This window comes from Nicotiana sylvestris, chromosome 5, assembly GCF_000393655.2.
Source record: "Nicotiana sylvestris chromosome 5, ASM39365v2, whole genome shotgun sequence".
NCBI classification, from domain to species: domain Eukaryota; kingdom Viridiplantae; phylum Streptophyta; class Magnoliopsida; order Solanales; family Solanaceae; genus Nicotiana; species Nicotiana sylvestris.
The window spans coordinates 138,220,676-138,244,975 of NC_091061.1; the positions used below are offsets into that span (position 1 = coordinate 138,220,676).

The following is a 24,300-nucleotide window of genomic DNA, read 5'->3' on the forward strand; positions in this document are numbered from 1 at the left end:
TGCATGATGTAAATATTTGATGAGTAATATGATTTGCTAATATGATTCACCGAGTAATAAGTTATAGCTTAAAGTCTACGTGTCGATATCGCGTTTTGTGTTGCAACTTTAACATCTACTTATGGAGATTTTTTGTTGCATGACTTGAGTATATGGTTAAACTATAGTTTGGTTTTGGGAAAAACTTTAAATGTAATCTGGTAATGTGATTTGCCTAACTAAATTCATGGCTAAGGTCTACTATCTGTTTTATATATATATATATATATATATATATATATATATATATATATATATATATATATATATAATGTATTCAGTGAAGATTTGTCCATCACTTCTTATTCTTCACATTAGAGACATATATACTGAAAACTAGTATTTTAAGTATGGCTAAGGTCTAGCATCTTGGATCTGCTATCATTTCAAATATTTTATTTTCTAACTTAATTTATTGACGATGATCTCATTCAATTTTATTATAGATGGATGATCGGAATAATCAAAATAATAGTCAAATATCACGACAGTTGAGCTCTTTAGCCGCATATGCTGCTTGCTTAGTTGTTATCTGGTTTTGGAATTATGCATGTGAAATTGAAAATGATCGACGTACGATCACACATAATTTACGAATTGAAGGAGAACGAGTCAGAAGTGAATTAATGAGTTATTTATTCTCAACTGAACTCTGTCGTAATATCTTGAGAATGACCCCTCCAACCTTTATCGGTCTATGTGAGATATTAGTTAGAGAGGGTGGTCTTAGACCAACACTTCGAACTACCATTGAGGAACAAGTTGCAAAAGCACTTTACCTGTTAGCGCATAATGTGACAAATCGTGAACTAGCTTTCTTCTTTCGTCGATCTGGTGAATCAGTCAGTCGTTATTTCCATACTGTCTTGAGAGCTATCTTGAGGTTATATGAAAAAATTATTAAACAACCCGATGGCTTCCATGTTCCTTCTGAAATTGCCAGCAGTCAGAGATTCTACCCATACTTTAAGGTGAACACAATTATAATTTTTATTTAAGTTTTAACTAATGCCAAGATTGCTTGCATTTCAAATCATGAACATAATGTCATGATTGTATTGGTGCAATTGATGGAACACACATACGTGTTAAAGTTCCACAAAGTGAAGCACCTAAATATCGTGGGAGGAAAGATTATCCAACACAAAATGTCTTGGCTGCATGTACCTTTGATTTAAAATTCACATATGTTTTAGCTGGGTGGGAAGGGACGGCATCTGATTCAAGAATCGTGAAAGAAGCACTAAATAAACAAGACCCACTAAGAATTCCAGAAGGTAAATATTACATAATATTTATCTAATTGTATATAAGTTATGTGATGAATAAATAGTTAAGACTTTTATCTTTTTATCTTTAGGAAAATATTACCTTGTTGATGCTGGATTCATGTTGAGAAGTGGACTTATTACGCCATATAGGGGGGAACGATATCACTTGAAAGAGTACTCAAGAAATCCACCTCAAAATTCTCGTGAATTATTTAATCTGCGACATGCATCTTTGTGTAATGCTATTGAACGAACATTTGGAGTTCTTAAAAAGAGATTTCCGATAATTGCTAGTTCTACAGAGCCATCATATGGTGTTGACACCCAAAAACTTATTATATTTGCATGTTGTGTTTTGCACAACTACTTAAGAGGTGTAGATCCAGATGATTGGTTACTTGCAGAGGTTGATGCAGAGCTTGTTAACGATACAAATGTGCTTGAAGAACCTTCAAATAGCAAGGAAAGCAATGAGGAGTTTAAGAAAGGAGAGTTGATTCGAGATCACATAGCAACGAACATGTGGCTTGACTACCTTGCTTAATTTTCTAGGAAGTAAAACTCAAATGAATATTTTCGTGACTATTTGATTGATTCTGTGCTAAGTAATTTCTATAAGTTATTTTTGAAGTATAGACCGTATGTATTGCAGTTTTCTTTATTTTATAACTCTTATGAGTATTTATGTGTAATTTAATTTTATTGAATCTAAATTTTTTTGATTCATCTTAATTATGTAGTTGCCAATATGCCGAAAAGGTCAAAGCCATCCTCAAGCGATATAAATGTTTTAGATAACAATTCTGTTTGTGTTTGGTCAAATGTTATAGACGATACCTTAATTGATGCATTTCATCATCAGCATATACTTGGTAACAGAGTTGGTGGAACCTTCACTTCACACGCCCTGGATAATATAGTGAATGAGCTACAATCAAAATTTCCTGATAAAATTATTAACAAAGAGAGAGTTCACAATCGAATGAAATTAATTAAAAGACAATTTGGAAAGTGCTATGACATGTTTCAAAATGGGATGAGTGGGTTTGCATGGGATCCCAATACAAATACATGGAATGCTGAATCTGAAATATGGGATCAATTAATTCAAGTAAATTTATATTTATTAGTTTTGTTCTTATTTTTCATGTTTTCTTTATTAATTAATATATGTTATACTTTTTATATGTAGGCTAAGCCTGAAGCTGCTGAATTGAGGAACAAACCAATTAGAAATTATGATAAACTAATAGTGCTATATGGAAAAGATAGGGCTACTGGAAAGCATGCCGAAACTGGATCAGACATGTTGAAAAGAAGTGCTCACAATAATTCGAGAAGATCAAGTACTGCTTCATTGACCATTGATGAGGTAGATGAATTAATTTCTATGAATGCCGCCTCTTTGGAAAACACTGAGAAAGATGGGCAAGACGAGCAAGAGCAAACAACTCCCAAAACGCCTACATTGAATGCATATTCAGAGGCACCAATTTCTAATAAGAATAAAAAGCCAAAACAAGATCATCTTGAAGGTATGACTGATATGTTGAGAGGTGGGATGGATAATTTGGCTAATGCCATAAATCGCTTATCAACTATGCAACCAATTCCAGAGAGTGAGATATGGCAGATGGTGAAGGAGATGGATTTGGAACCGCGTTTGGTCCCAAAGGCTTATATATTTCTTTGCCAACATGCAGACTTGTGCCGCACGTTAATTGGATGTCCATGGGAAGAACGCAAAATTCTTTTATTAACCATGATGTCGGTTGACAATTAAGTTAGATTAATATTATTTATATTACTATAACTATTAAGAATTTTATAATGAAGTGGAATGCTTCGTTATTAGAAGATATTATATCATGCACTCAAGTTTTGGATTATATACAATTGCTTGTTACTAGGAAATATTATTTACAATCTAAATTTTGAATGATGTGTACTTGGTATAGCGTCTACATGAATCTATGTTGATATAGCGTGGCAAAACCTTCTTCGATTGTAATGCTAAGAAAGATATATCTATAAGTAAATACCCTATACAATTTTATAGTCTTGACTACTCAACGTTTTTGACTGATCTAGAATGCGTACTTTTCTTATAAAAACAAAACTTTTTTTATTAACTTCACTAGAATTTGTATGGATTGAATAACTTTTTTTTTGTATATAAATATATATATAACTGGTGATAAATTAGTCTAAAGCAATTATTTTAAACTAATTTATGAGTTATTGTTGATAAAATCTAAACTTTACTGCAATTAAGGGTATTTTAGTAAATTTATCAGTTACAGTACATTACCATACAGTCAAACTAAATAATAAAACGATACAATCTATCCAAACATTATATCCACAAAACAATACGATACGATACGATACGATACGATACGATATGAAACGATGGGTAACAACCATCCAAACAAGGGGTAACTAGTGGTTCAAAATAATTCAGGGGTTGTTTGGTTGCTGGTTAGGGTTATGCTGGCATTAGTAATATAGAGATTAGTTATGCAAGAATTAGTTATCGAGGATTTAGTTATGTTGGGATTAATTATGCAAGGATTAGTTATGCGAAAATTAATTATATAAGGATTAGTAAAATATAAATGTAATGTGAGTATTATTTATTATTTGTCTAGTTTATTCTATTATTATTATTATTATTATTATATTTTAGATATATTTTAAATGAAAAAATACAAGTATGAATAGAGGGTATTCTTGTTATTCGTGTTTTAATATAAGTAATACTATTACATGTATAAGTTACTCCACCTTCTACCCTACATAAATAATAAGAGTACATAGATTCTCTCATTATTTATACATGTATTAATTATGCGGGAAAGAAAACATGAACCAAAAATTGTATTAGCAATGCTATATTTTATATGGAAAAGAGAAAAAACCAACCAAATATTGTATAACTTATGCTAGATTTTATGTGGAGTTTTTTTTTTTTTTTTTTTTTTTTATAATCAAACAATGTATAGAGTTATCCTAATTTAATACATGGATAACTCCTCTTTAACCGACTGCCAAACGACCCCTTAGTCATGTAGTCAGTTCATAGCAAATAAAATGGGTCTGATAGAAAATCTATCTATTCCTAATCTCCAAAAAGAAGTGCATTAGTGAAGGAACCAAGTAAGAAGAAATATACATAATAATGCAAATCTACTTTTAGTAGAAACTAGAAAATATATTTTAATATAAATTTTATTTAAAAACTTATTTAGATATTAATAAAAGAAACTCGCAAATATCAAATTATGAACAATATGTTGATTTTTACTCCAACTTTGAATTGTTTTTTCACAAATTAATTTATCTTATTTTAAATAACAATGGTTTTCATATAGAAGATATGAGTAAAATAATGATATCTAGTAACTTTATTTATCAAGATTTAGGTATATGAGAAGAAATTGCCTATTAAGTATTATTTTATGTTTTTACTGACAATTGAATTATAAGCTCTTGTAGTTTTCACCCATTTGAGCGCTAGATCACGCAAATCGTATTTTAAGTGTGTCAATTATTTTCTTTTCTTTTTTAACGGTGACCTTGTCCAACCAATTTGCACGCATTTCATCTATTACATGGTTGTCTATGTGTTATTTTACCCCTTTCAAGTGTTAAATTGACGAATCCTACCAATTTTGGATAGTTAAGGGTGATTAATTCACTGAATAAATAGTAATCAATTGCTTTACATTGTCATTTGTTCGTGTTGATGATAGTGTCGTAACTCAACTTATCTAACTTTATTTATTTGTTTTGGTAATCTCCAATAATATGAATGAGTTACTAAAAATGAATTTATATATCATTAAGTAGGATTATATTCCATATTTAGAACCATCCTTTTGTCATTTTTTCCCCAACGAAACTCTCGTATGAATTGATTTTTGTGGAATAATATAATAGGAGTACAAGCTAACCCAGCCTTTTGAATAGTAGCTTTGGTCATATCGGAGGACTGTCAACATATGGTGGTCGAACGTGTTTGAATTACATAAAGTATAGGATTTTGATGTCTAGTCCAAAAAGACACAAAACCCCAACTTCAAGGATCCGAAATTTTTGGTAGAGAACTGGACATCATGCTATGTAAATTAAAGAGAAACTTTCGGAAATTACTATATTTTAGTGGTTATTAGCTAGTTGTAGCTATCATTTACTATATTACTTTTTATAACTATGTTTTCAGATTTTTTAGAAGTGTATTCGATGTATTTAAGATACTGTATTCATGTATTCATATTCATGAATACAACAACATTTCTAGGCGTGAAACAGGGGATTACAGCTAGACATATTTTTATATTCGAGTTTATTCGACTGTATTCATGGCGTGAAACATGGGATTACAGCTGGACAGATTATTGTATTCGACTATATTCACGGCGTGAAACAAGGGATTACACTGTTTTTAAACGGAAAGTGAATTAATTAACATAATATACTCATAATATAACTCAACAAACTCAATTATAACACACAAATTTTGTATTTTCAGTTATAAAAAAAAGACTCTCAACTGAAAAACACCCCAAAAACATAGCAATCTTTAGAGAAATTATATAATACATTTGAATACATGAATTATATTAATTAAAAAAAACATATGAATATATTCATGGAATATAGCGAGATAGTGAATACAATGAAATACATAAAAATACAGTGGGATACATTGAAATACACTGGGGGAAAACAACGAATACAATGAAATACATAGAATACAACGAGATACATTGAAATACAATGAAAAAAAGACAATGAATACAATGAAATACATTGAAACACATTGAAATATATTAACACAAAATTCAAGTTACTCAACCCCCAACTCCATCGTCTTTGTTCAAGAATAACCCTAATGTCATCTCGTTCAAGTAGCATCAGTATCCGGTCCTCACTCGTCGTCACTGTTGCCTCCGGTCGCCGACGATTAGCACGTAATTACCGGATTGAAGACAAAGCATGTGATGAAGGGGAGAAGAAGAAACTTAAAAGCCGCTCTAATAGACTGCCCCCATCGACGCCACTGTTCTTGTTAACATAATACCTCACATGCGCTTCAAAAAATCTATTCTTTATAATTGAATTTGAATGGCGCTTGTGGATTGGGACGGAAAACCCCAGTTTGGGCAGAACCCTAGAACGACGAAGAGAAGAGGACACAACATAGCACATTGAGTTAATTCAACTTAATAGGCTGTAATAAATCATAAATTACAAATTAAATCATCATATCTGTGCCATTTTCAACTTTCACATGAGTCTGTTTAGGGTTGCAAGGGTATTTTGGTGGCCTTTTCTGGTTCTTGGCCGTATAAGATATTGAAGCTTTTTTATTTTTGTCCATAGTTATTGACTTCACTTCTCTCTCCATTCCATTCTTGCTGAAAAATTTCAGATTGAGAGTCAAAGCTGCTCGTTTCGATCTGTATTTGGGAGAATTGTGGTTGTATTCATGGAGAAAGACTGGTGTTGAAAGAGAGAAGGTGGAGAAAAATCTGAAAGAATGAGAGAGAAAAATAATACAAGACGTATTTTATGGCTTAAGAGTAGGAGGTGACCATAAATAGATATTTGACTATAAAAATCAAAAGGTAGCTATGGAATATAATTTTTTTAAAAGAGTATTTATTTAAAATAAATAAGATATGAACCTTTGTTATATGAGGTAACTATATAGACCCAATTGATTTCTCTTTTACTGCTCCCTCGGAGCTCCCTATTTTGCTACCTTAGTGACTCAAATATGCAATCTCAAAGTTGGATGTAAAGGTATTTATCACTAGAGCAACCTTTTTTTTTTTTTTCAGAATTGTTGTTTAAAAAATAGTTAACATTTGCAAAGTATGAACATTTTTGGACTTTTTCGTAGTTATACGAAATTCTAAACTTATTTACTCGGTTTATTTAAGTTTTCATATTTACAAAAAGTAACTACATTTTTTTTACAAAATCTATACAAATTCGATTAAAATATACAATTTATCTACGACTTAAATACAAACTTTTTGTACAAAATCCGATCAAAAATTATAATTTATGTACAACTTGTATACAATTATGTAAGTTGTATATATTTTGTATATCGTTTTTACACTTGACATACAAAATATATATAACTTGTTTATGTCTTCTATTTCGAGTTTCAATTTGAAATTCCAACACAAACTACCACGAATCTTTACCAAATTCTCTCAAATTGAGATATAAACTCCAAAGGATATTCTCAATCATTTGCAACAACACTCATCCAAATAAATAACAATTTTACAAGTTTCGATTTTCAAATTCAAAGCTTCTATGCTTTCTAATGACTATCAATGGAGTTTAAGTTCATGTATACACGACCAACTTCAGTTTAGCTTCATTTACACCGTCAATTAGTTTCAGCTTAGTTCCAATCGCCACTCCTTTTTGACAATATCTTTTTTATTCATCTTAAAAAGTTTTTAGTAACCCATTTGTATTGGTGCTTTAGGTATTTATTCTATGGTTTTTAACCAGTTGAATCATTTTTTTCATCATTCTTCAAAACTCCGAGCATGTTCATTTGCAAAACCTGAATCAAGAGAGAAATATCTAAGTGGAGAAGAAAATAGAGAAGAATAAAGCTTAAAATGGGTACGATTTGAGTTTAATATATATATATATATATACTAATGTAAGAAGTAATAATCTCTCTACGAGGGATACATAAGTTTATAATATAGTATAAATAGGTAAAAATTCCAAAAAATTAATCCAAATACAGAAAACTCACGTGGCTCGAATAACATAAGGTTCACCGCATAGACGTTGTTGTTATTGGTGATTCTTCTTCTTCTTCTCCTTAAAGAATGCGGAGAATACTTATACAGCTAGACAACAATTGATGATTGACACTTATTTTTTATAAGGTCAAATAATTTGATAGTGACAATTGATAATTTATAGCACAATATACGTTAAAATTCTAGACCAAACTATTAAATCAATCCAAACGTTAGGGCAGTTGCCTGAAGTTCAAACTGTCACAGGCTCACAATTCATTATTAGGAGTCTGTTACTTAAATGATCACTCAACTATTCAAAATTATCTTGTGAAGTCATCTTTCTTTCGTTTGTATCAGAAAAATTACTTAACTATGCTTATAGCACTCAGAAGGTCACTCAACCAGATTTCTCAAACTTTTGATTGCCAAATACCTATTTTACCCTTTTATCAAAATTTATCATTTTTTTTAATATTATAATTTTTCTCTCTTTTTAATCAACATTATGGACTTACCTAAGAATAAATAAATTTTATTTTAAAATAAATAATAAATAATTATTTTTCTAGCATATATAATGTCGGAATAATAATATAATTGAGCATAATTATGAAGAATATATAACGTATAGTATAAAAATACCTTTATTTTAAATAATTATTTTCTACAGTACGTGCATGGAATATATATTTTAAACTTTTATTTTTTTTCATTCATCAATTGTGCAAATAAATAAATACAACTCAGCCTAACACCGGGGTGTCACTGAGTGCATGCGCGTCTAAGGAAAAGTCATAGTCTTATATAATGTCTAAGGGAACAACTGAAATACAACTGGAAAGTAAGGTGGAGAGCCAAGGACTGCGAACGCCATCCAGGTACCTCAATAATCTTCTAAGTCTGAAGCCTTGATCAAACATCCACCACTGGATCCAAAGTGCCTGAATTTGCACACGAAGTACAGGGGATAACGTGAGTACACCAACTCAGTAAGTAACAAGTCCAACCTTTGGACTGATAGGTAGTGACGAACTTAACCTCCTCAAGGATAACAAAAATAATGTACAGAAACGTAGGCATGCTTTCAGTTAAATAAATAGCTTGAACAGTAAAACAGAGCAAGTATGAACAAGGTAAAGAAGTGTAACTCTACTACATCTACATGTCAATGCACATGCTATATGAAATTCCTCATGCTGAGTGCCTCATGTGCCCACAATCTCAAATGCTCGTCCACTCAGTACTGTATATGGCTCATACGGCCCAGGGAATATGCATCCTGGATTATATACATCTCTGACAACAATCACTCAGTACTGAGGAAGGCCATTCCAGCCTATGGAGAAGATCCATCTCCAGATAATAACAATAACAACCTCACAACCACTCGGTACTGTATATGGCTCACAAGGCCCAAAGAAGATCCATCCCGGAATATATACACATCACTTACAATAGTCATCCAGTACCAAGGAAGGCCATTCCAGCCTATGGAGAAGATCCATCTCCAAGTATAAATACTTCAGACGAGATCCATGTCCAGGGAAGATCCATCCCTCAATAATACCAACTACGCTCACTGGGGGTGTGAAGACTCCGGAGGGGCTCTTCTGAGCCCAAGCGCTATATCAAGCTAGCGAAGGCATGATCAATATCTCGCTGCGGCATGCAGCCCGATCCCATACTGTCACTCAATATATGGCTCTCGGCCTCACTCAGTCATTACTCTCCAGTCTCACACACACGGGCTCAAAATGTCATGATACTAGCCCGAACAATGATATGATGTGTCAAATAACAATAATCGTGACTGAGGCATGATATAATATGCATGAACATGACTGAGTATAGAATATCAATAAAGCTAATGATATGACAACTAGAAACGACCTCTCAGGTCTCAACAGTATTGGCGTGAAGCCATAACATAATTATTAGCATGATTTACAGCTCATTAACTTAATCACATGGTTACAACACAGATATCAGTAAGAAAGAGTCACTAGGCGGTGCCATGGAATGATCCAGGCCGCGATTCTCACGGTGCACGTCCACACGCCCGTCACTTGGCATTTGCATCACCTCAATAGTAATCATAGAACACATAGTTCGAGGTTTCGAACCCTCAAAATCAAGTTTGGGAGCGTTACTTACCTCAAGCCAAGCCAAATTCTAGCCTGCAATGCCCTTGCTTCTCGATTCGGCTTCCAAATGCTCCGTCTCTAACCAAAATCAGAACCATAACATCAATATATGCTAAGGGAACAAAGCCCACACGAAAATAATCAAATTACATCAAAAATTCTGAAATTGGTCAAACCCGACCCCCGGGCCCGCATCTAAAAATTCGATAAAAATCACACCAATAGAATTCCTTATCCTCCCATGAGTCCATATATACCAAGAACATCAAAATTGGACCTCAAATGGCCCCTTAAATCCCCAATTTACACTCTCCAATTCCAAGGCCTAATTCCCCAATTTTAGGCTTTAAATCCCACTAATTTCATGTCTAATTAGTTAGAAATCATCATAGAATCGAGTATTGAATTAAAAATCTTACCTCCAAGTGTTTCCCTTCGAATCCCTCTTCAATCCCTCTCAAAAAGCTTCAAAACCGGTCAACAATGGTGAGAAATGGGCTAAAATAGCGAAGACCTCTTTTTAAACATTCTGCCCAGGTATTATTTCCTTCTTCGCAAACTCGGTAGCTCCCTCACGTTTGTGAAGCACAATTTTCCTCAGACCAATATTCCCTTCTTTGCGAACGTGAGGGCCCACCCGCGAACGTGAAGACCAAACAACTGACCCTATGCGAACGCGGAACACTCCTCGTGAACGCGTAGCTTTAACTCATGAACCTTCGCGAACGCGGAACCAACATCGCGAATGCGAAGAAAAAACTCACTGCCTCTCACAACACCCCTTCGCGAACACGAGATCCCTCTCGTGAACGCGAAGAAGGATTCTCTGCAACAAAAATACCAGCAATTCTACCAACTTTCCAAGGTCCAAAATGATCCGTTGAGCATCCGAAACACACCCGAGGCCCTAGGGACCTCAACCAAACATGCCAACATATCCCATAACATCATTCAAACTTAGTAGAACCTTCAAATCACTCCAAATAACATCAAAATACCAAATCAACCTCGGATTCAAGCCTAAGAACTTAGAGCTTTCAAATTCCACAAACCACGCCGAAACCTATCAAATCAACTCCGAATGACCTGAAATTTTGCACACACGTCACAAATGACACTACAGACCTACTCCATTCCATAATTCCATTAAGACCCCTATATCAAGATTTCCACTGCCGCACGGAAAATGCCAAATTTCCAATTTTGCCAATTCAAGCTTAAATCTTCCACAGATCTCCAAAATACATTCTGGACGCGCTCCCAAGTCCAAAATCACCTAACAGAGCTAACCAAATCATAAAAATTCAAATTCGAGATCGAATACTAAAAAGTCAAAACTTGGTCAAACCTTTCAAATATAAAGCTTCAAACTGAGAATTGTTCTTTCAAATCTATTCTGATTATCCTAAAAATCAAAATCGACGATTTACATAAGTCATAATACATCATACGGGGCTAGTCATGCCTGAAAACTGGCGAGCGAAGTGCAAATGCTCAAAACGACCGATCGGGTCGTTACATCCTCCCCTACTTAAACATACGTTAGTCCTCGAACGTGCCCAGAGTTGTTCCGAAAACCAGCAAATCGCTGCATAACCTTACCATGCACATATCCGAGGGTGGTCCCACGTCACCCTATCTCATATATGTCATGTTGATACCCAATTTTTCCCTATAATATTTCAAAACTATGCATTGACATCAATTTGTATTTTTCACACAATTTTTGCATTCTTAAAAGATTTTAATTAATTTATCCCAGTATTTTATTTATAAAACAATCACTGATTGCGTTACAAATTATTTTATAATAACTTTTGGTTTAATTTTATCATTTTGCATTATCGCACATATAGCCATATTTGTATTTTTAGGTTACAATTGCAATTACTTTGCAATGATAGCTTATGCATGCACTATTACATTATTTTATCGAAAAATAGCCTTTTATATTTTTAAAATATTAAGTAATTATTTTAAAATATTTCTAGGCATGAAAATCATTTTTTATAATTTATTAACTATTTTTAAAAATTATTTTTATCAATTAAATGAGTATTTAACAAATGAGCCCTTTTTTTAGACCTAGCCTAATTAAATGGCCCAATTTCAATCCCAAATCAACATACCCAGGCCCAATTTTATCTGATCCTAACCCAATTAAACCTACCCGACCCAATAACCCCATTAGATCGTGGCCGTTGATCTTTTAGATCAACGGTCCACAATCATACTTCCTTTTTAATTCCAAACGACTTCCCTAACCTAATTCATTTCTCACCATACCCCCCATCTTTCATTCCCTCATCTCTCAAACTCTCTCTCAGACCTAGACCTAACCCTGGACGCCGCCACCCAAAACCATCCCTAATCCCTCCGATCCTCACTCGATCCATGGGTTTCCATGGGTGTTTAAGACCTTGCTGATCTTCTATGTCTTCTGGTTGCTCGTTCTTATGATTTTCTGGAAAAATCTCGAAGAGATCTAACTAGATCTGGTTCAAGACTCTATGAGAGTCCATCTATGGTTGTGAGTGTTGCTATTGATGCTCTTTCGGTTCAAATCTCTTGTTTGAGACTGGATTCCCTTTACCCTTTCGTTCTTTCCTCAAAACCTGAATTTTTAAACACGGATCCTTGCAGATCTTTGTAGATTTGGAGAGATTCTGAGTTCGTCACCAATTTTTCTTTAATGTTCTTCTGTTTTCCTACTGATTAATCGATTTTTAGCACTATATTACTTTATATTTTGGGTTCTTTGTTATATGCTGTTCGAATCTCTGCATACTTGAAATGTTTTCAAGTTCCCATGATTTTTCTTTAAGTTTCTCTTATTCCTTTATTATTAACCGATTTTTAGAACTATGATACTTTAGGTTTTTGATTTCTCTGATTTTTGCTGCTCGAATCTCTGTATGTTTAAGTCGCTTTCTGTTTCCATGGCTATTTCTTTAAAGTTCCCATAATCTTCCTGCTACTAATCAACCATGAGTATCTTTTTAAAATCCAGGGTTTCCACTCTGTCTTCGCAAAAGATTTTTCTGAAATGTCTTATGTTTGTGTTCTACCCCTTCTTGCATGTTTATGTTTCTGGTTCGATTATTTTGACTATTTATTGTTTTATTTCAGCATCTTGTCCTTTATTTGAATAATTGATTGATTAGCCTAATTATCTAGGTTTTCCTTTGTTTACTAAACTAATTTACTAATATCTGATTGTTTTCCTTAATCCCTAATTCTTAATTGAAATCTCTTGTCCATCTATGGGTTTTCTGACCCTTTGATTAATCTCTGATTACCCGTGTTGCCTTGTTTGTGAAAGTGATTACTGGATATAAGGGTTCTAACCCTAATTAACTGTTAAACCTACTTCTTGCCTTATTTGAAATTCGATTAGAGTTATTTATGGTATAATTCCCTAATTTCCTATTCCTAATCAAGCATTGATTGGTTATTAGGTTACTTTCTTTACCTTATTTACAATACAATACTTACCTACCTTGCCTTAGTAAACTATCCGTATGGTTTAGGGATTCTTACTGATTTTTTATATGGTATGATTGGGATTCTTTCCTTAATTGGACCCCTGTTATTACCGTATGATCAATTACCCCTTATTAAGGGGTCTATTTTGAACTCCTTTTATGTGATTGAATTCTGTGATCCTATGATTTCCCTTAATTGACTGGATGTTGATTCCTTTACCCTATTTTGTTCTACTCTTAAAACTGCTATATATACACTCTTGTTTTACCTCTCAACACACGAACAATTAGTTCAAAACACACACACACACAAAAAAAAAATTCTCTCTTTTCTCTCTGCTACTTGTGCTAACTGCTTGCCTAGCCGGCTGAAAGCCAAGGCTAGACAGTGTAACTCTACTTGCTTTACTTTCTGCACTTTGCTTCCTTAAGTGATATGTTCCTAGTTCAATTCTGAAACTCAACTCTATGTGCTCCATGTCTGTTAATCCATGTCTCCTTCTGCACTAATTTAATGGCTTATGTATTTAATTTTCCTTCTTATTTACTGCTTTATTCAGCATGCTTAAGTTTTGTCCTCTCATGTTCAAGTATGTACTCAGCATGTCTGGGTATCACTTGCCTTGTTTGATACTTGGCCAACATGTTTATTTGAGTTCCTGTTTATGTCCCTCAACTAGTATGCTCATGTTAGTATCATAGACTCCTAATGTACTGGATTAACACTAAGTGGCATGACTAATTCTATGTAATAGATCCTTGTTCTCAGCATGACCACTCCCATACCCTGCCTCTATGTCTTACTACCTATTACTATTCTAATTTCGAGCATGATTCCCTTGTTAACACTTTGAAGTAGTAGTTTTGTGTTCTGAATGTCAATCAGTTTCTACTTGTTCTTTGTGCTTTCTGGTCTATATGTTTCTCATCTTATCCATGTTTGTGTGTTTCTGATTTGAGCTCTCTATGTCCCCAACCCCCTCTGATCCTTGTCTGTAAAGTTGTTTGTCTTCACTTAGAATCAAGTAATAAATGACTCTGAATCTGGGCACTCTAAGTTGTTTTTTCTGATTGTGTGTTTTCTCAGAATTGCTTCCAAAACTATTTTCACTCTTGGCATTTTTTCTAAAACTATGTCTATTCCTGAAAACTTTTTTCACTCTTGAAAGTTTTACTTCAACACTATTGTTCTAAGTTATTTCAAACTATGTCAAGCACTCCCACTTCTACTCTTAGATCATTTAAGTTCTGCCCCTCTGGTGTGTGTACTTCTTAGGAATCCTTGAGATTCCTCTGAACTCTGGCACACTAGGGCTGGCCCTTCCACACTGCACATAATCAGTTCTCTATTTTAAGAAAGGGTCTTGGTGTGAGCACTGCCCGGGATTCCTGAGGTCCTTAGGGAACTTTGACACACCAGGACATACCATTGGCTATAAGACTCTTGGCATTTGAGACTGGTTCTCAGGCCATTTATCAATTATCTCTTAATAATCATGTTCAACAAACTGCTCTATGTGCATTAGAGACCATGTTTCTAGGATTTTTCACTGCATGCGCTTAAAACCATACCTATAGTTTGAACGCGTTGTCACTTAGCCTATAAGGAATATGCACAAAAATAATCTCAATACCTAGACATCATACTCTTAGATATAAAAGAGTGAAATCCATTCTGTATTGCTTGTGATCATTTTTCAGCACCTAAACAACATATAGGATCAATAAAAAAACAAAATCTATCTGTCAATTACTAACTCAGAACTATGGTTTTTCATTAATGTCTAGATGACATGTTATTGCTAATCCATGCCTAGGCAAGCCTATAGGTAATCAAGGTTTAATAAACTGTGAAATTGCTTTGCTTATTGTGACTACCCAGATTTAACAAGTTCTAAATTCAGTAGGCAAACTGAATAAGTCTTCAACATTTTTGCCTTAAACCAACATTGCGTATTTTCTGATTATCATGCTCACCTAGATATCCTATTTTAGGGCTCTTTCTCAAGTATCTAAAATTTGTTGTTTGAGACGTGCACTTGCTCTATTTGTGGAGGTAAAATATGAGCCTTTTAATTGTTCTATCTTCGGTCCGGGCTTATATGTTTTGTATGTCGCCTAGAGTTTCTCCTTTTAATTACTGTAGGAGAGTCTAGACCCACCTTAACTAGAAGTCCCAAATACCTCCAAACTATATAAGTAAAGGGATGAGTAGTGCACACATAGGATATGTCTTAAGATTGCTAGAACGCTTTAGGCTATGAACAAGGGGAGGGTAATCGAGTAGTAGAGGATATCATGACCTATGCGTTAATGCCATGTGTAACCCCTCTATTTGAGGAAGGCTTACCGGGTATTGTACAGATGTCATCCTATAGGCTAACAAACCTAGGACTTCCCTTCCTTTATTTACATATGTGTGCTCAGATTGCCTAAACTTCCTTTATTTACATATGTGTGCTTAGACTGCTTATCTGTTAAATGACTAATTCACATACTGAGTTCGGCTGGGACCCACCGTTGTGGACCGCGAGGGGTGCCTAACACCTTCCCCTCAAGGTTATTTCGAGCCCTTACTCTAATCTCTAGTAATGCAAACTAGTTATATGAGTCAATTGCTCTAGGTGCCCTAACGCACCTTAATCCGTTAGGTGGTGACTCTTCAAATATCCATTTCCCAAAAGGAAACGAGATGTTCCCAATGAATGTTAAAACTCGAACTCCGCGAGGAAAAAGGGGGTGCGACAGCATGACGACTCTGCTGGGGATATTTTAGGATTTTACCATAACGAAATTATTTTTGTGAATTAGTTTTGATCATGCTTTATCCTGTACACCCTTCCCCCTTATTTGGATTTAACTACTTATTTTCAAGCATTTATGATTTCTTTTATTTCTTGATACTGACTTGTCTTTTTGTTTTCTTTTTCGTAACTGACTTTCAATTATTTAAATACCGCATTTATCATTTTTAATGTGCAAATACTTGACAACATGCTATTTATTGTTGCATAAATCATGCTCAACATCATATTCCACTCGTGCGCAATCAATACTATAGCAATGTTTGATGAGTGTTTGCGCTCTTCCTATATATCACCCTTTAAATTCAGAAAGGTGTATTTGCGGTAAAACTAGTCGATCAACGGTGTGTTCGACGGTTCCGTGCCTTTCCCCCTCAATTTGTCTGCTCGAGGGTCCCAGTCTAGACCTCTATAGCAACCTTACTCTGATTAATTGTACATGCATCATGGTCAAACCTAGCCGGGTTAATATGTGGTCCACATAATAACCCTTTAAGACAAAACTCACCCAAAAGTCTATCGGGTTTTTCATAATCCCAATGGACGCAACCACGATTGTGTGCATTAATTTTGGAGAAATAAGTGGCAAAATGCTAATCATTGTAGTATAAATAGACGAACCTGGAGGGGGAAAGAGCCTAACCATATTTTGTTTTGTAGAAAAAATGACGCACGAAGTCCCCAGATTCGGCATGGTCGGTAGCATACCCTCACTTTTGCTAGATTGGTGGAGGGATCTTCCTTCATGTGACCAAAATCATGTGAAACTACTCTTAGGAAATTTGCCTTCTCTATTGGATCTTCAGCCAAACAAAATGTTGATCGAGGCCGCCACCATATTCTAGGACAAAGAAAGGGCCGTGTTCCGCTTTGGAAGCATAGAAATGACCCCTTTCTTGAAAGAAATAGGGGATTCGCTGGGTTGCATTGGGATAGCCCTAGTTTATTAGCGCTTGAAAATCGCACCACTAGGGGATTCCTGAAGATGATAGGGCTAAAGAAGAATGACAACTTGAAGTGCCTAAAAGAATCCTACATACCTTTCGACTTCCTCTATGAACGATACGGTCACAACAGCTCTTACCATATTTTTGATGATGAGTTCTCAATCACCTCTTTGGGTTGGATTTATCGTAGGGCCTTTGTGTTCATTGTGTGTTTCTTGGGCATGCTAGTGTTCCCGATCCAAGGGGACAGAATCCACACCTGGCTGGCCATGGTGGCCAAAACATTAATGGATGAGATCGAGGGGTAGACATACACCATTGTCCCTATGATCATCGCAGACATGTACCAGGCCTTGGAACGCTGTCAGAGGGGGTTCAGATTCTTCTAGGGTTGCAATTTGTTGCTACAAATTTGGTTACTAGAACATCTCCAAAATGGTCAATACCGTCAGGAATTTTCGCGAAGGCCGTGGAATGATCATATAGTCTTCCATCATCCCCAAAGAATTACCTATATCCCAAACATGTTTTCTCAACCAGAGGACGTTGTAGGATGGGTACATTTCTTCAACAATTTGACCAAGGACCAGGTTTAATGGATGTTTGAGTGGTTCCCTACCAACGAGTTCATAATCAAATCCAGGGATTCTCCACACTTGGTAATGATTGGGTTAAGGGGTATATACCCTTATGCTCCCCTCAGGGTTATGAGACAGGCAGGCAGGAGATAGGTCATACCACTAGTCGCTAAGATGAGTCACTTCATAGCCGATTTTCAGGGTGACGCCATCCCATATAAAGATGAAGCACAACACATGTGGAGCTTGAAAATTATTGTGGAAAAGGATACCATCGAGCCGGACCGATATCATGCGGGACACACATAATTCTACCCCTTATGGTTGGATGTTAACATAGCAGGAATCTTCGAGCCAAGGGTTGGTCCAAGAAACAGGGTCATAGACGAGGTTGCCGAAGCACAGGTGAAGTATAACAAGTTGCGCAAAACAATTCGTGAGTCCGAAGCTGAGCATATAGAGCAGCATAAAGCCGACATGGAAATGATCAATGAGTGGAAAGAGAGACCTGCTAAATCCAACGAAAGGCTGGAATATCCAGAGTATAGTCTGATGGAATTGGAAGGGAAAATGAGAAAAAGGGTCATCGATTGCCAGAATGCTGAGGGAAATGAAGGAGGACATTTGGCAAGGGCTTTCTTACTGCTGAACTTGCACGAGCTGGGGGAACTGATCGACAAGAGTATCCAGTCTTGAGAGGGTCCTTCTGGGACCAAGTAGATTAGGTTTACATGCTTTCTTTTTAAAATGTAATAAGGCCAAGTGCCATCAGTAACATTATCTTATTTAGTGTCTTTCTGGGTCGTTTATTTTTACATTAATGAAATGAGGCAATTATTGGCATTGAATTTCTCCAAATCTATTTCTTACTAGGCCTACCTCGGGCATAACGAGACTCCCAAATTAGGACGCGAATTTACATTCCCGCAATATGTGTTGAAATATTGCAAACATTTCAGAATCCTTACTGACTGATTTACCTTTTATTTTTCTTTATTCTTTATCATTCCCATCCCTTAAGGTTGGTTCGCACATACTAGCATCATCAGCATATCACACCAGATCTAGAGGCCCTCCACCACCTCCCCTTCCAAGTAATACGAGAAGCAAATGTAAAGCTAAAATGGATGACTTAAGTGGTATTCAAAAGGAAAATGCTGAGAATGTGGAAACTTCAGACGATCGAAGTACTCCGGCACCAAATGACTTGGTTTTGCGGTTGGAACAAAAGTTACTGGAGTTACATGGAGAACTTGAGCAGGTTCGCAACTTAGCAAACCTATCCCTCACCCTGAACGTCCCTGATATCAACCAACAGAATACAAAAACCCAGCGCCCCCCCAAAATACACCAAACCAGCATCCGCAAAACCCTCCCGCACCACATCAATATGCAACTCCACCTTAAAATCCCAATCCCTTACCGATACCAACTCCACCACAACACCATCATCAACAAATCTAGTACCTACAAACCACTACCTACCATACTCCTCAGAACACACCACAACCTATTTCTGATCCTCAAAACTCAACCAACGACCACCACTACATCCAAGTCCTTGGCACTCACCAAAACAACCCTATATATGTGGAAACCGTACCTAACTCTACCCAACCAATCTCCTATACACCAGAATCTGATGAGAAGGACCTGCTCATCAAGAACATGGCTGAGGAACTCAAGAAATTGACAAGTCGAGTTCAGGGTGTCAAAGGAGGCAAATGGATAGAAGGTTTAAATTATGAAGACCTATGCATACAACCAGTTGTAGAACTGCCAGAGGGTTACAAGCCTCCCAAGTTTGAGATATTTGATGGTACAGGTGATCCCAGGGTTCATCTAAGGACCTATTGTGACAAACTTGTTAGGGTCGAAAAGGATGAAAGGATTTGGATGAAGCTTTTTATGAGGAGTCTTACGGGAGATGCTTTGTCCTGGTTCATCAGCCAGGATCTTAAGAAATAGTCTAACTGGGTGAGTATGGCATCTGATTTCATGGACCGATTCAGATTCAACACGTAGAATGCACCGGATGTCTTCTATATCTAGAATTTAAAGAAGAAGCCAACTGAGACTTTCCGCGAGTATGCTATCCGTTGGAGGTCAGAAGCAGCCAAGGTCAGACCAGCACTAGAAGAAGAACAAATGAACAAGTTCTTCGTCAGAGCACATGATCCGCAATACTATGAAAGATTGATGGTTATTAAAAACCATAAGTTCTCTGATATCATCAAACTTGGCGAAAGGATCGAAGAAGGAATCAAGAGCGGGATGGTAACAAACTTTGAGGCACTACAGGACACAAACAAAGCATTACAATCAGGCCGCATATCATAGAAGAAAGACATGGGGGCAGTAATGGTGGCTCAATGCCCAAAATCTCCACTCACATACCAAACACCTCCACTCACATACCAAATACATCCACCCACATACCAATCACCTCCACCCACATACCAAACACCTCCACCTACATACCAAACACCTCCACCCAAATACCAACCTTTATCTCCCAGATATTCCCAACCAGCTACTGCCTATCACACCTATAATTCCCAACCATCTCATTTCCAATCACCTCCGACTCGCCAAAACTTCCCAAGACCCCGACCTAACTTTGATTGCAAACCACCCAAACAATACACCGCTATTGCTGAACCTATCAACCAGCTGTATGAAAGGCTGAAAGCCAATGGTTTTGTCACTTCTACTCCTACTGTGGCAGTGGAGAACTCATCTTAATGGGTTAACCCAAACAAAACTTGTGCATACATTCCAGTATGAAGGGGCACACCATTGACGAATGCCGAACATTGAAAGATAAAATCCAGAAGTTTATTGACAACAAGGTCATACATGCAAAAAAAGATGCGCCTAACGTCCACAACAATCCTCTCCTAGATCATAGGGGTAATGGGGTACATGTGATAGAGACAAATGAGGAATGGGATCTTGAGGGATCAATCGGGCTTATTCGGGAAGGTGATGACTTTAAACTTGCAGTCACACTCACTCCTATCGTGGTGCAGATGCAGTCACCAATCGAGTCTAAGGTAGCTGTATCGGTTCCGTTTGAGGTAAAGGTAGCTCCGCCTACAGCCACACCCGCTCCATTTGAGGTAGAAGTGGCCACACCTTTCACAGTAACAATGTCAACCACACCTCCTTTTGATTCCAAAGCCATACCTTGGGATTACGTTGCCGAAGCTACACGAAAGGGAAAGGCAAAGATGGAAGAATCTGGTGCTGCACAAGGAATGACCAGAACAGGAAGTATCTATACACCTGAACACTTGGGAGGATCAAGAAAGGAGGCTGCTACTAAGCAAACTGTCATTGAAACGGGGCCAAATGATCTTTGGAGGAAAGTGCAGGCAAGGGAATACTCCGTTATCAATTACTTGAACAAAACCCCCACTCGGATATCCATCTTGTCACTATTGAAAAATTCAAAAGCGCATAAGAATGATCTGATGAAGGTGTTAAGTGAAGCCTATGTGCCTAACAATATCACTTGTGGAGAAATGGCCAACATGGTAGGGCGGATGCTGGAAAGTCATAAGATCACCTTCCAGGAGGATGAACTACCGCCCGAAGGGTTAAGTCACAACCGGACATTGCACATCACAGTGTAGTTTGAAGATAAATTCATTGCTAGGGTCCTGATAGATAGAGGCTCAAGCCTCAACATTTGCCCATTGTCTACACTGAAAAGATTGGGCAAAGGTTTTCATGAGAGCCAAAATTAGGGAGATTAATATCTGCCTACAGATGGGGCCAACATGGTTCGATGTTGAATTCCAAGTGCTTGACATATTAGCTACATACAATCTTCTATTGGGCCGGCCTTGGATACACGTTGCTGGGGCTGTGGCTTCCACACTGCATCAGGCCGTAAAGTTCGAATGGAATTATCAGAAGGTAATCATTCACGGAGATGGGAGCAACCCCATTTACACCAGCCAAACCATCCCGGTTATCGAGAACAGAAGAAGTCTAGGAGGGGAAACATACCACCACATTGAACATGTCAATGTAGTTGAGAAGGACAAATGGCAGAGTAACAAGATAGAAAACATACTAGCATGGTCTGGGTATGAACCCAGTAAAGGGTTTGGGAAGGATCTTTAGGGCATTACCAAGCCTATACAGCTGAAACGTCATGGTACTACCTTCGGGCTCGGATACCAGTATACATGGCAGGAGTATGATGATTGGTCGCCTCTATGGCACAGACCCTATTACCCTCTCGAGCAACCAGTGCCGCATCTGGGTCAAACTTTTCACCAGGCTGATACAATATGGGGAACGGCAGAGGAAGAAACTTTAGCGGGGCTGAGGAATTTGTTCCTAGAGCACAAGGATATAGACTACAGTGCGGTAATTGAGGAGGATGAGGAAGAAGGCCTCACCATTCAGATTGTGGAGAAGGGAGTTGTTCTCAGGAACTAGACTGCCACACCATCCCGGGCACGCCGAGTCCCTAGGTAGCTTGGCACTCAACCTAATTTTATTTCTATAGCCATGCTAAGCATCTAAGATATTTTCAGTAATTTTGTTTTAAAGATGCATTTTTTTTCAAAATAATTGCTTGACTCATCGACCCCTACTTGTTTTGGATGTTTTCAACTTTTAATCAATGCGTTGCTATTTATTATTCATTATTATCTTTCACACTCTTCTTTCTACAGCGTTATTATTACTTTTCCTGATGAACCAGTGATTGTGACATGTAATAAGACAACGCAACATAAGGATAGTGACTCAGAAGAAGAAGATGAAATACATGAGGAAGTTGTCAGAGAAGTTGAGAACTTTGAGAATAAGCCTAAGTCTAACCCGGATAAAACCGAAGCAGTAAATTTGGGAGACGCCGAAACCGTCAAGGAGAATCGCATAAGCATTCACCTATCACCGGCAGAGAAGGAAGAATACGTTCATTTCTTGAAGGAGTATGAAGATATCTTTGCATGGTCATATGATGACATGACCAGTTTGAGCACATCATAGTGGCTCACAAGTTGCCTATCAATCCAATGTGTCTGCCTGTGAAGCAGAAACTCAGATAATTCAAACTAGATATGAGCCTGAAAATCAAGGAGGAAGTTACTTAGCAGATCAAAGCCAAAGTTATTAGGGTGATTAAGTACCCAACCTAGTCAGACAACATTGTACCAGTTCTGAAGAAAGATGGGAAAGTTAGAGTATGTGTTGAATATCGAGACTTAAACAGAGCAAGTACCAAGACGACTTCCCAGTGCCAAATATACACATCCTGATCGACAATTGCGCCAAGCACAGATATCCAATCCTTCGTAGATTGCTTCACGGGTTATCACCAGATCTGGATGGATGAAGAAGACGGAGAGAAAATAGCTTTTATTACACCATGAGGGGTGTACTGCTACAAGATGATGCCATTTGGTCTAAAGAATGCTGGGGCCACTTACATGAGAGTCATGACAACCATCTTCCATGATATGATACACAAAGAAATATAGGTGTATGTTGACGTTGTCATCATCAAATCCAAGAGGGCCGCAGATCACATAGCAGACTTGAGAAAGTTCTTTTACAGGTTAAGGAGGTACAACTTAAAACTGAACCCTGCAAAATGTGCATTCAGGGTTCCTGCATGAAAGTTATTGGGATTCATTGTCAGCCGTCGGGGAATTGAGTTGGACCCGTCCAAAGTTAAGGCTATTCAAGAGTTACTACCACTAAGGAGCAAGAAGAACATGATGACCTTCCAAGGACGTCTCAACTATATCAGTAGCTTCATAGCACAGTCCACAGTCACATGTGAACCCATCTTCAAGATGCTGAAACAAGTTGGACCAAAGATTGTCAGAGGGCTTTTGAAAAAATCAAGGAGTACCTGCCACACTACCATTCCTAGTCCCTCCAGAACCTGGGAGACCTTTGCAACTCTATCAATCTGCATTAGATGGAGCTTTCGGATGTGTTTTGGTACAACATGACGAGACAGGGAAAAAGGATCAAGCCATATACTACTTGAGTGAGAAGTTCACACCTTACGAAGCACGATATTCTCTGTTGGAGCGTACTTGCTACGCTTTGACTTGGATGGCTCAGAAATTGAGGCATTACTTCTATGCCTATACCACATACCTCATATCCAGGATGGACCCTCTGAAGTACATCTTTCAAAAGCCTATGCCGACTGGAAAGTTTGCCAAATGGCAGATACTGTTAAGTGAGTTCGATATCGTTTATG

The 24,300-nt window shown here is 36.9% G+C and overlaps 1 protein-coding gene across 1 annotated transcript; it reads left to right on the top strand.

Annotated features, from left to right (window-relative positions):
* Positions 1-710: 710 nt before the first annotated feature.
* Positions 711-1,854, top strand: LOC104235067 (uncharacterized). The gene is made up of 3 exons (XM_009788743.2): positions 711-984; positions 1,236-1,316; positions 1,400-1,854. The coding sequence occupies exons 1-3, from the start codon at positions 711-713 to the stop codon at positions 1,852-1,854; spliced, it is 810 nt and encodes a 269-aa protein (XP_009787045.2).
* The last annotated feature ends 22,446 nt before the right edge of the window (positions 1,855-24,300 follow it).

What these genes read in the sequence shown, in the direction of transcription:
- LOC104235067 (XM_009788743.2), top strand. Translation starts at nt 711, where the DNA reads ATGACCCCTCCAACCTTTATCGGTCTATGTGAGATATTAGTTAGAGAG. An exon ending in TCCTTCTGAAATTGCCAGCA is followed by an intron (nt 985 to 1,235) that starts GTCAGAGATTCT and finishes CATATGTTTTAG; the next exon opens with CTGGGTGGGAAGGGACGGCA. An exon ending in CCCACTAAGAATTCCAGAAG is followed by an intron (nt 1,317 to 1,399) that starts GTAAATATTACA and finishes TTTTATCTTTAG; the next exon opens with GAAAATATTACCTTGTTGAT.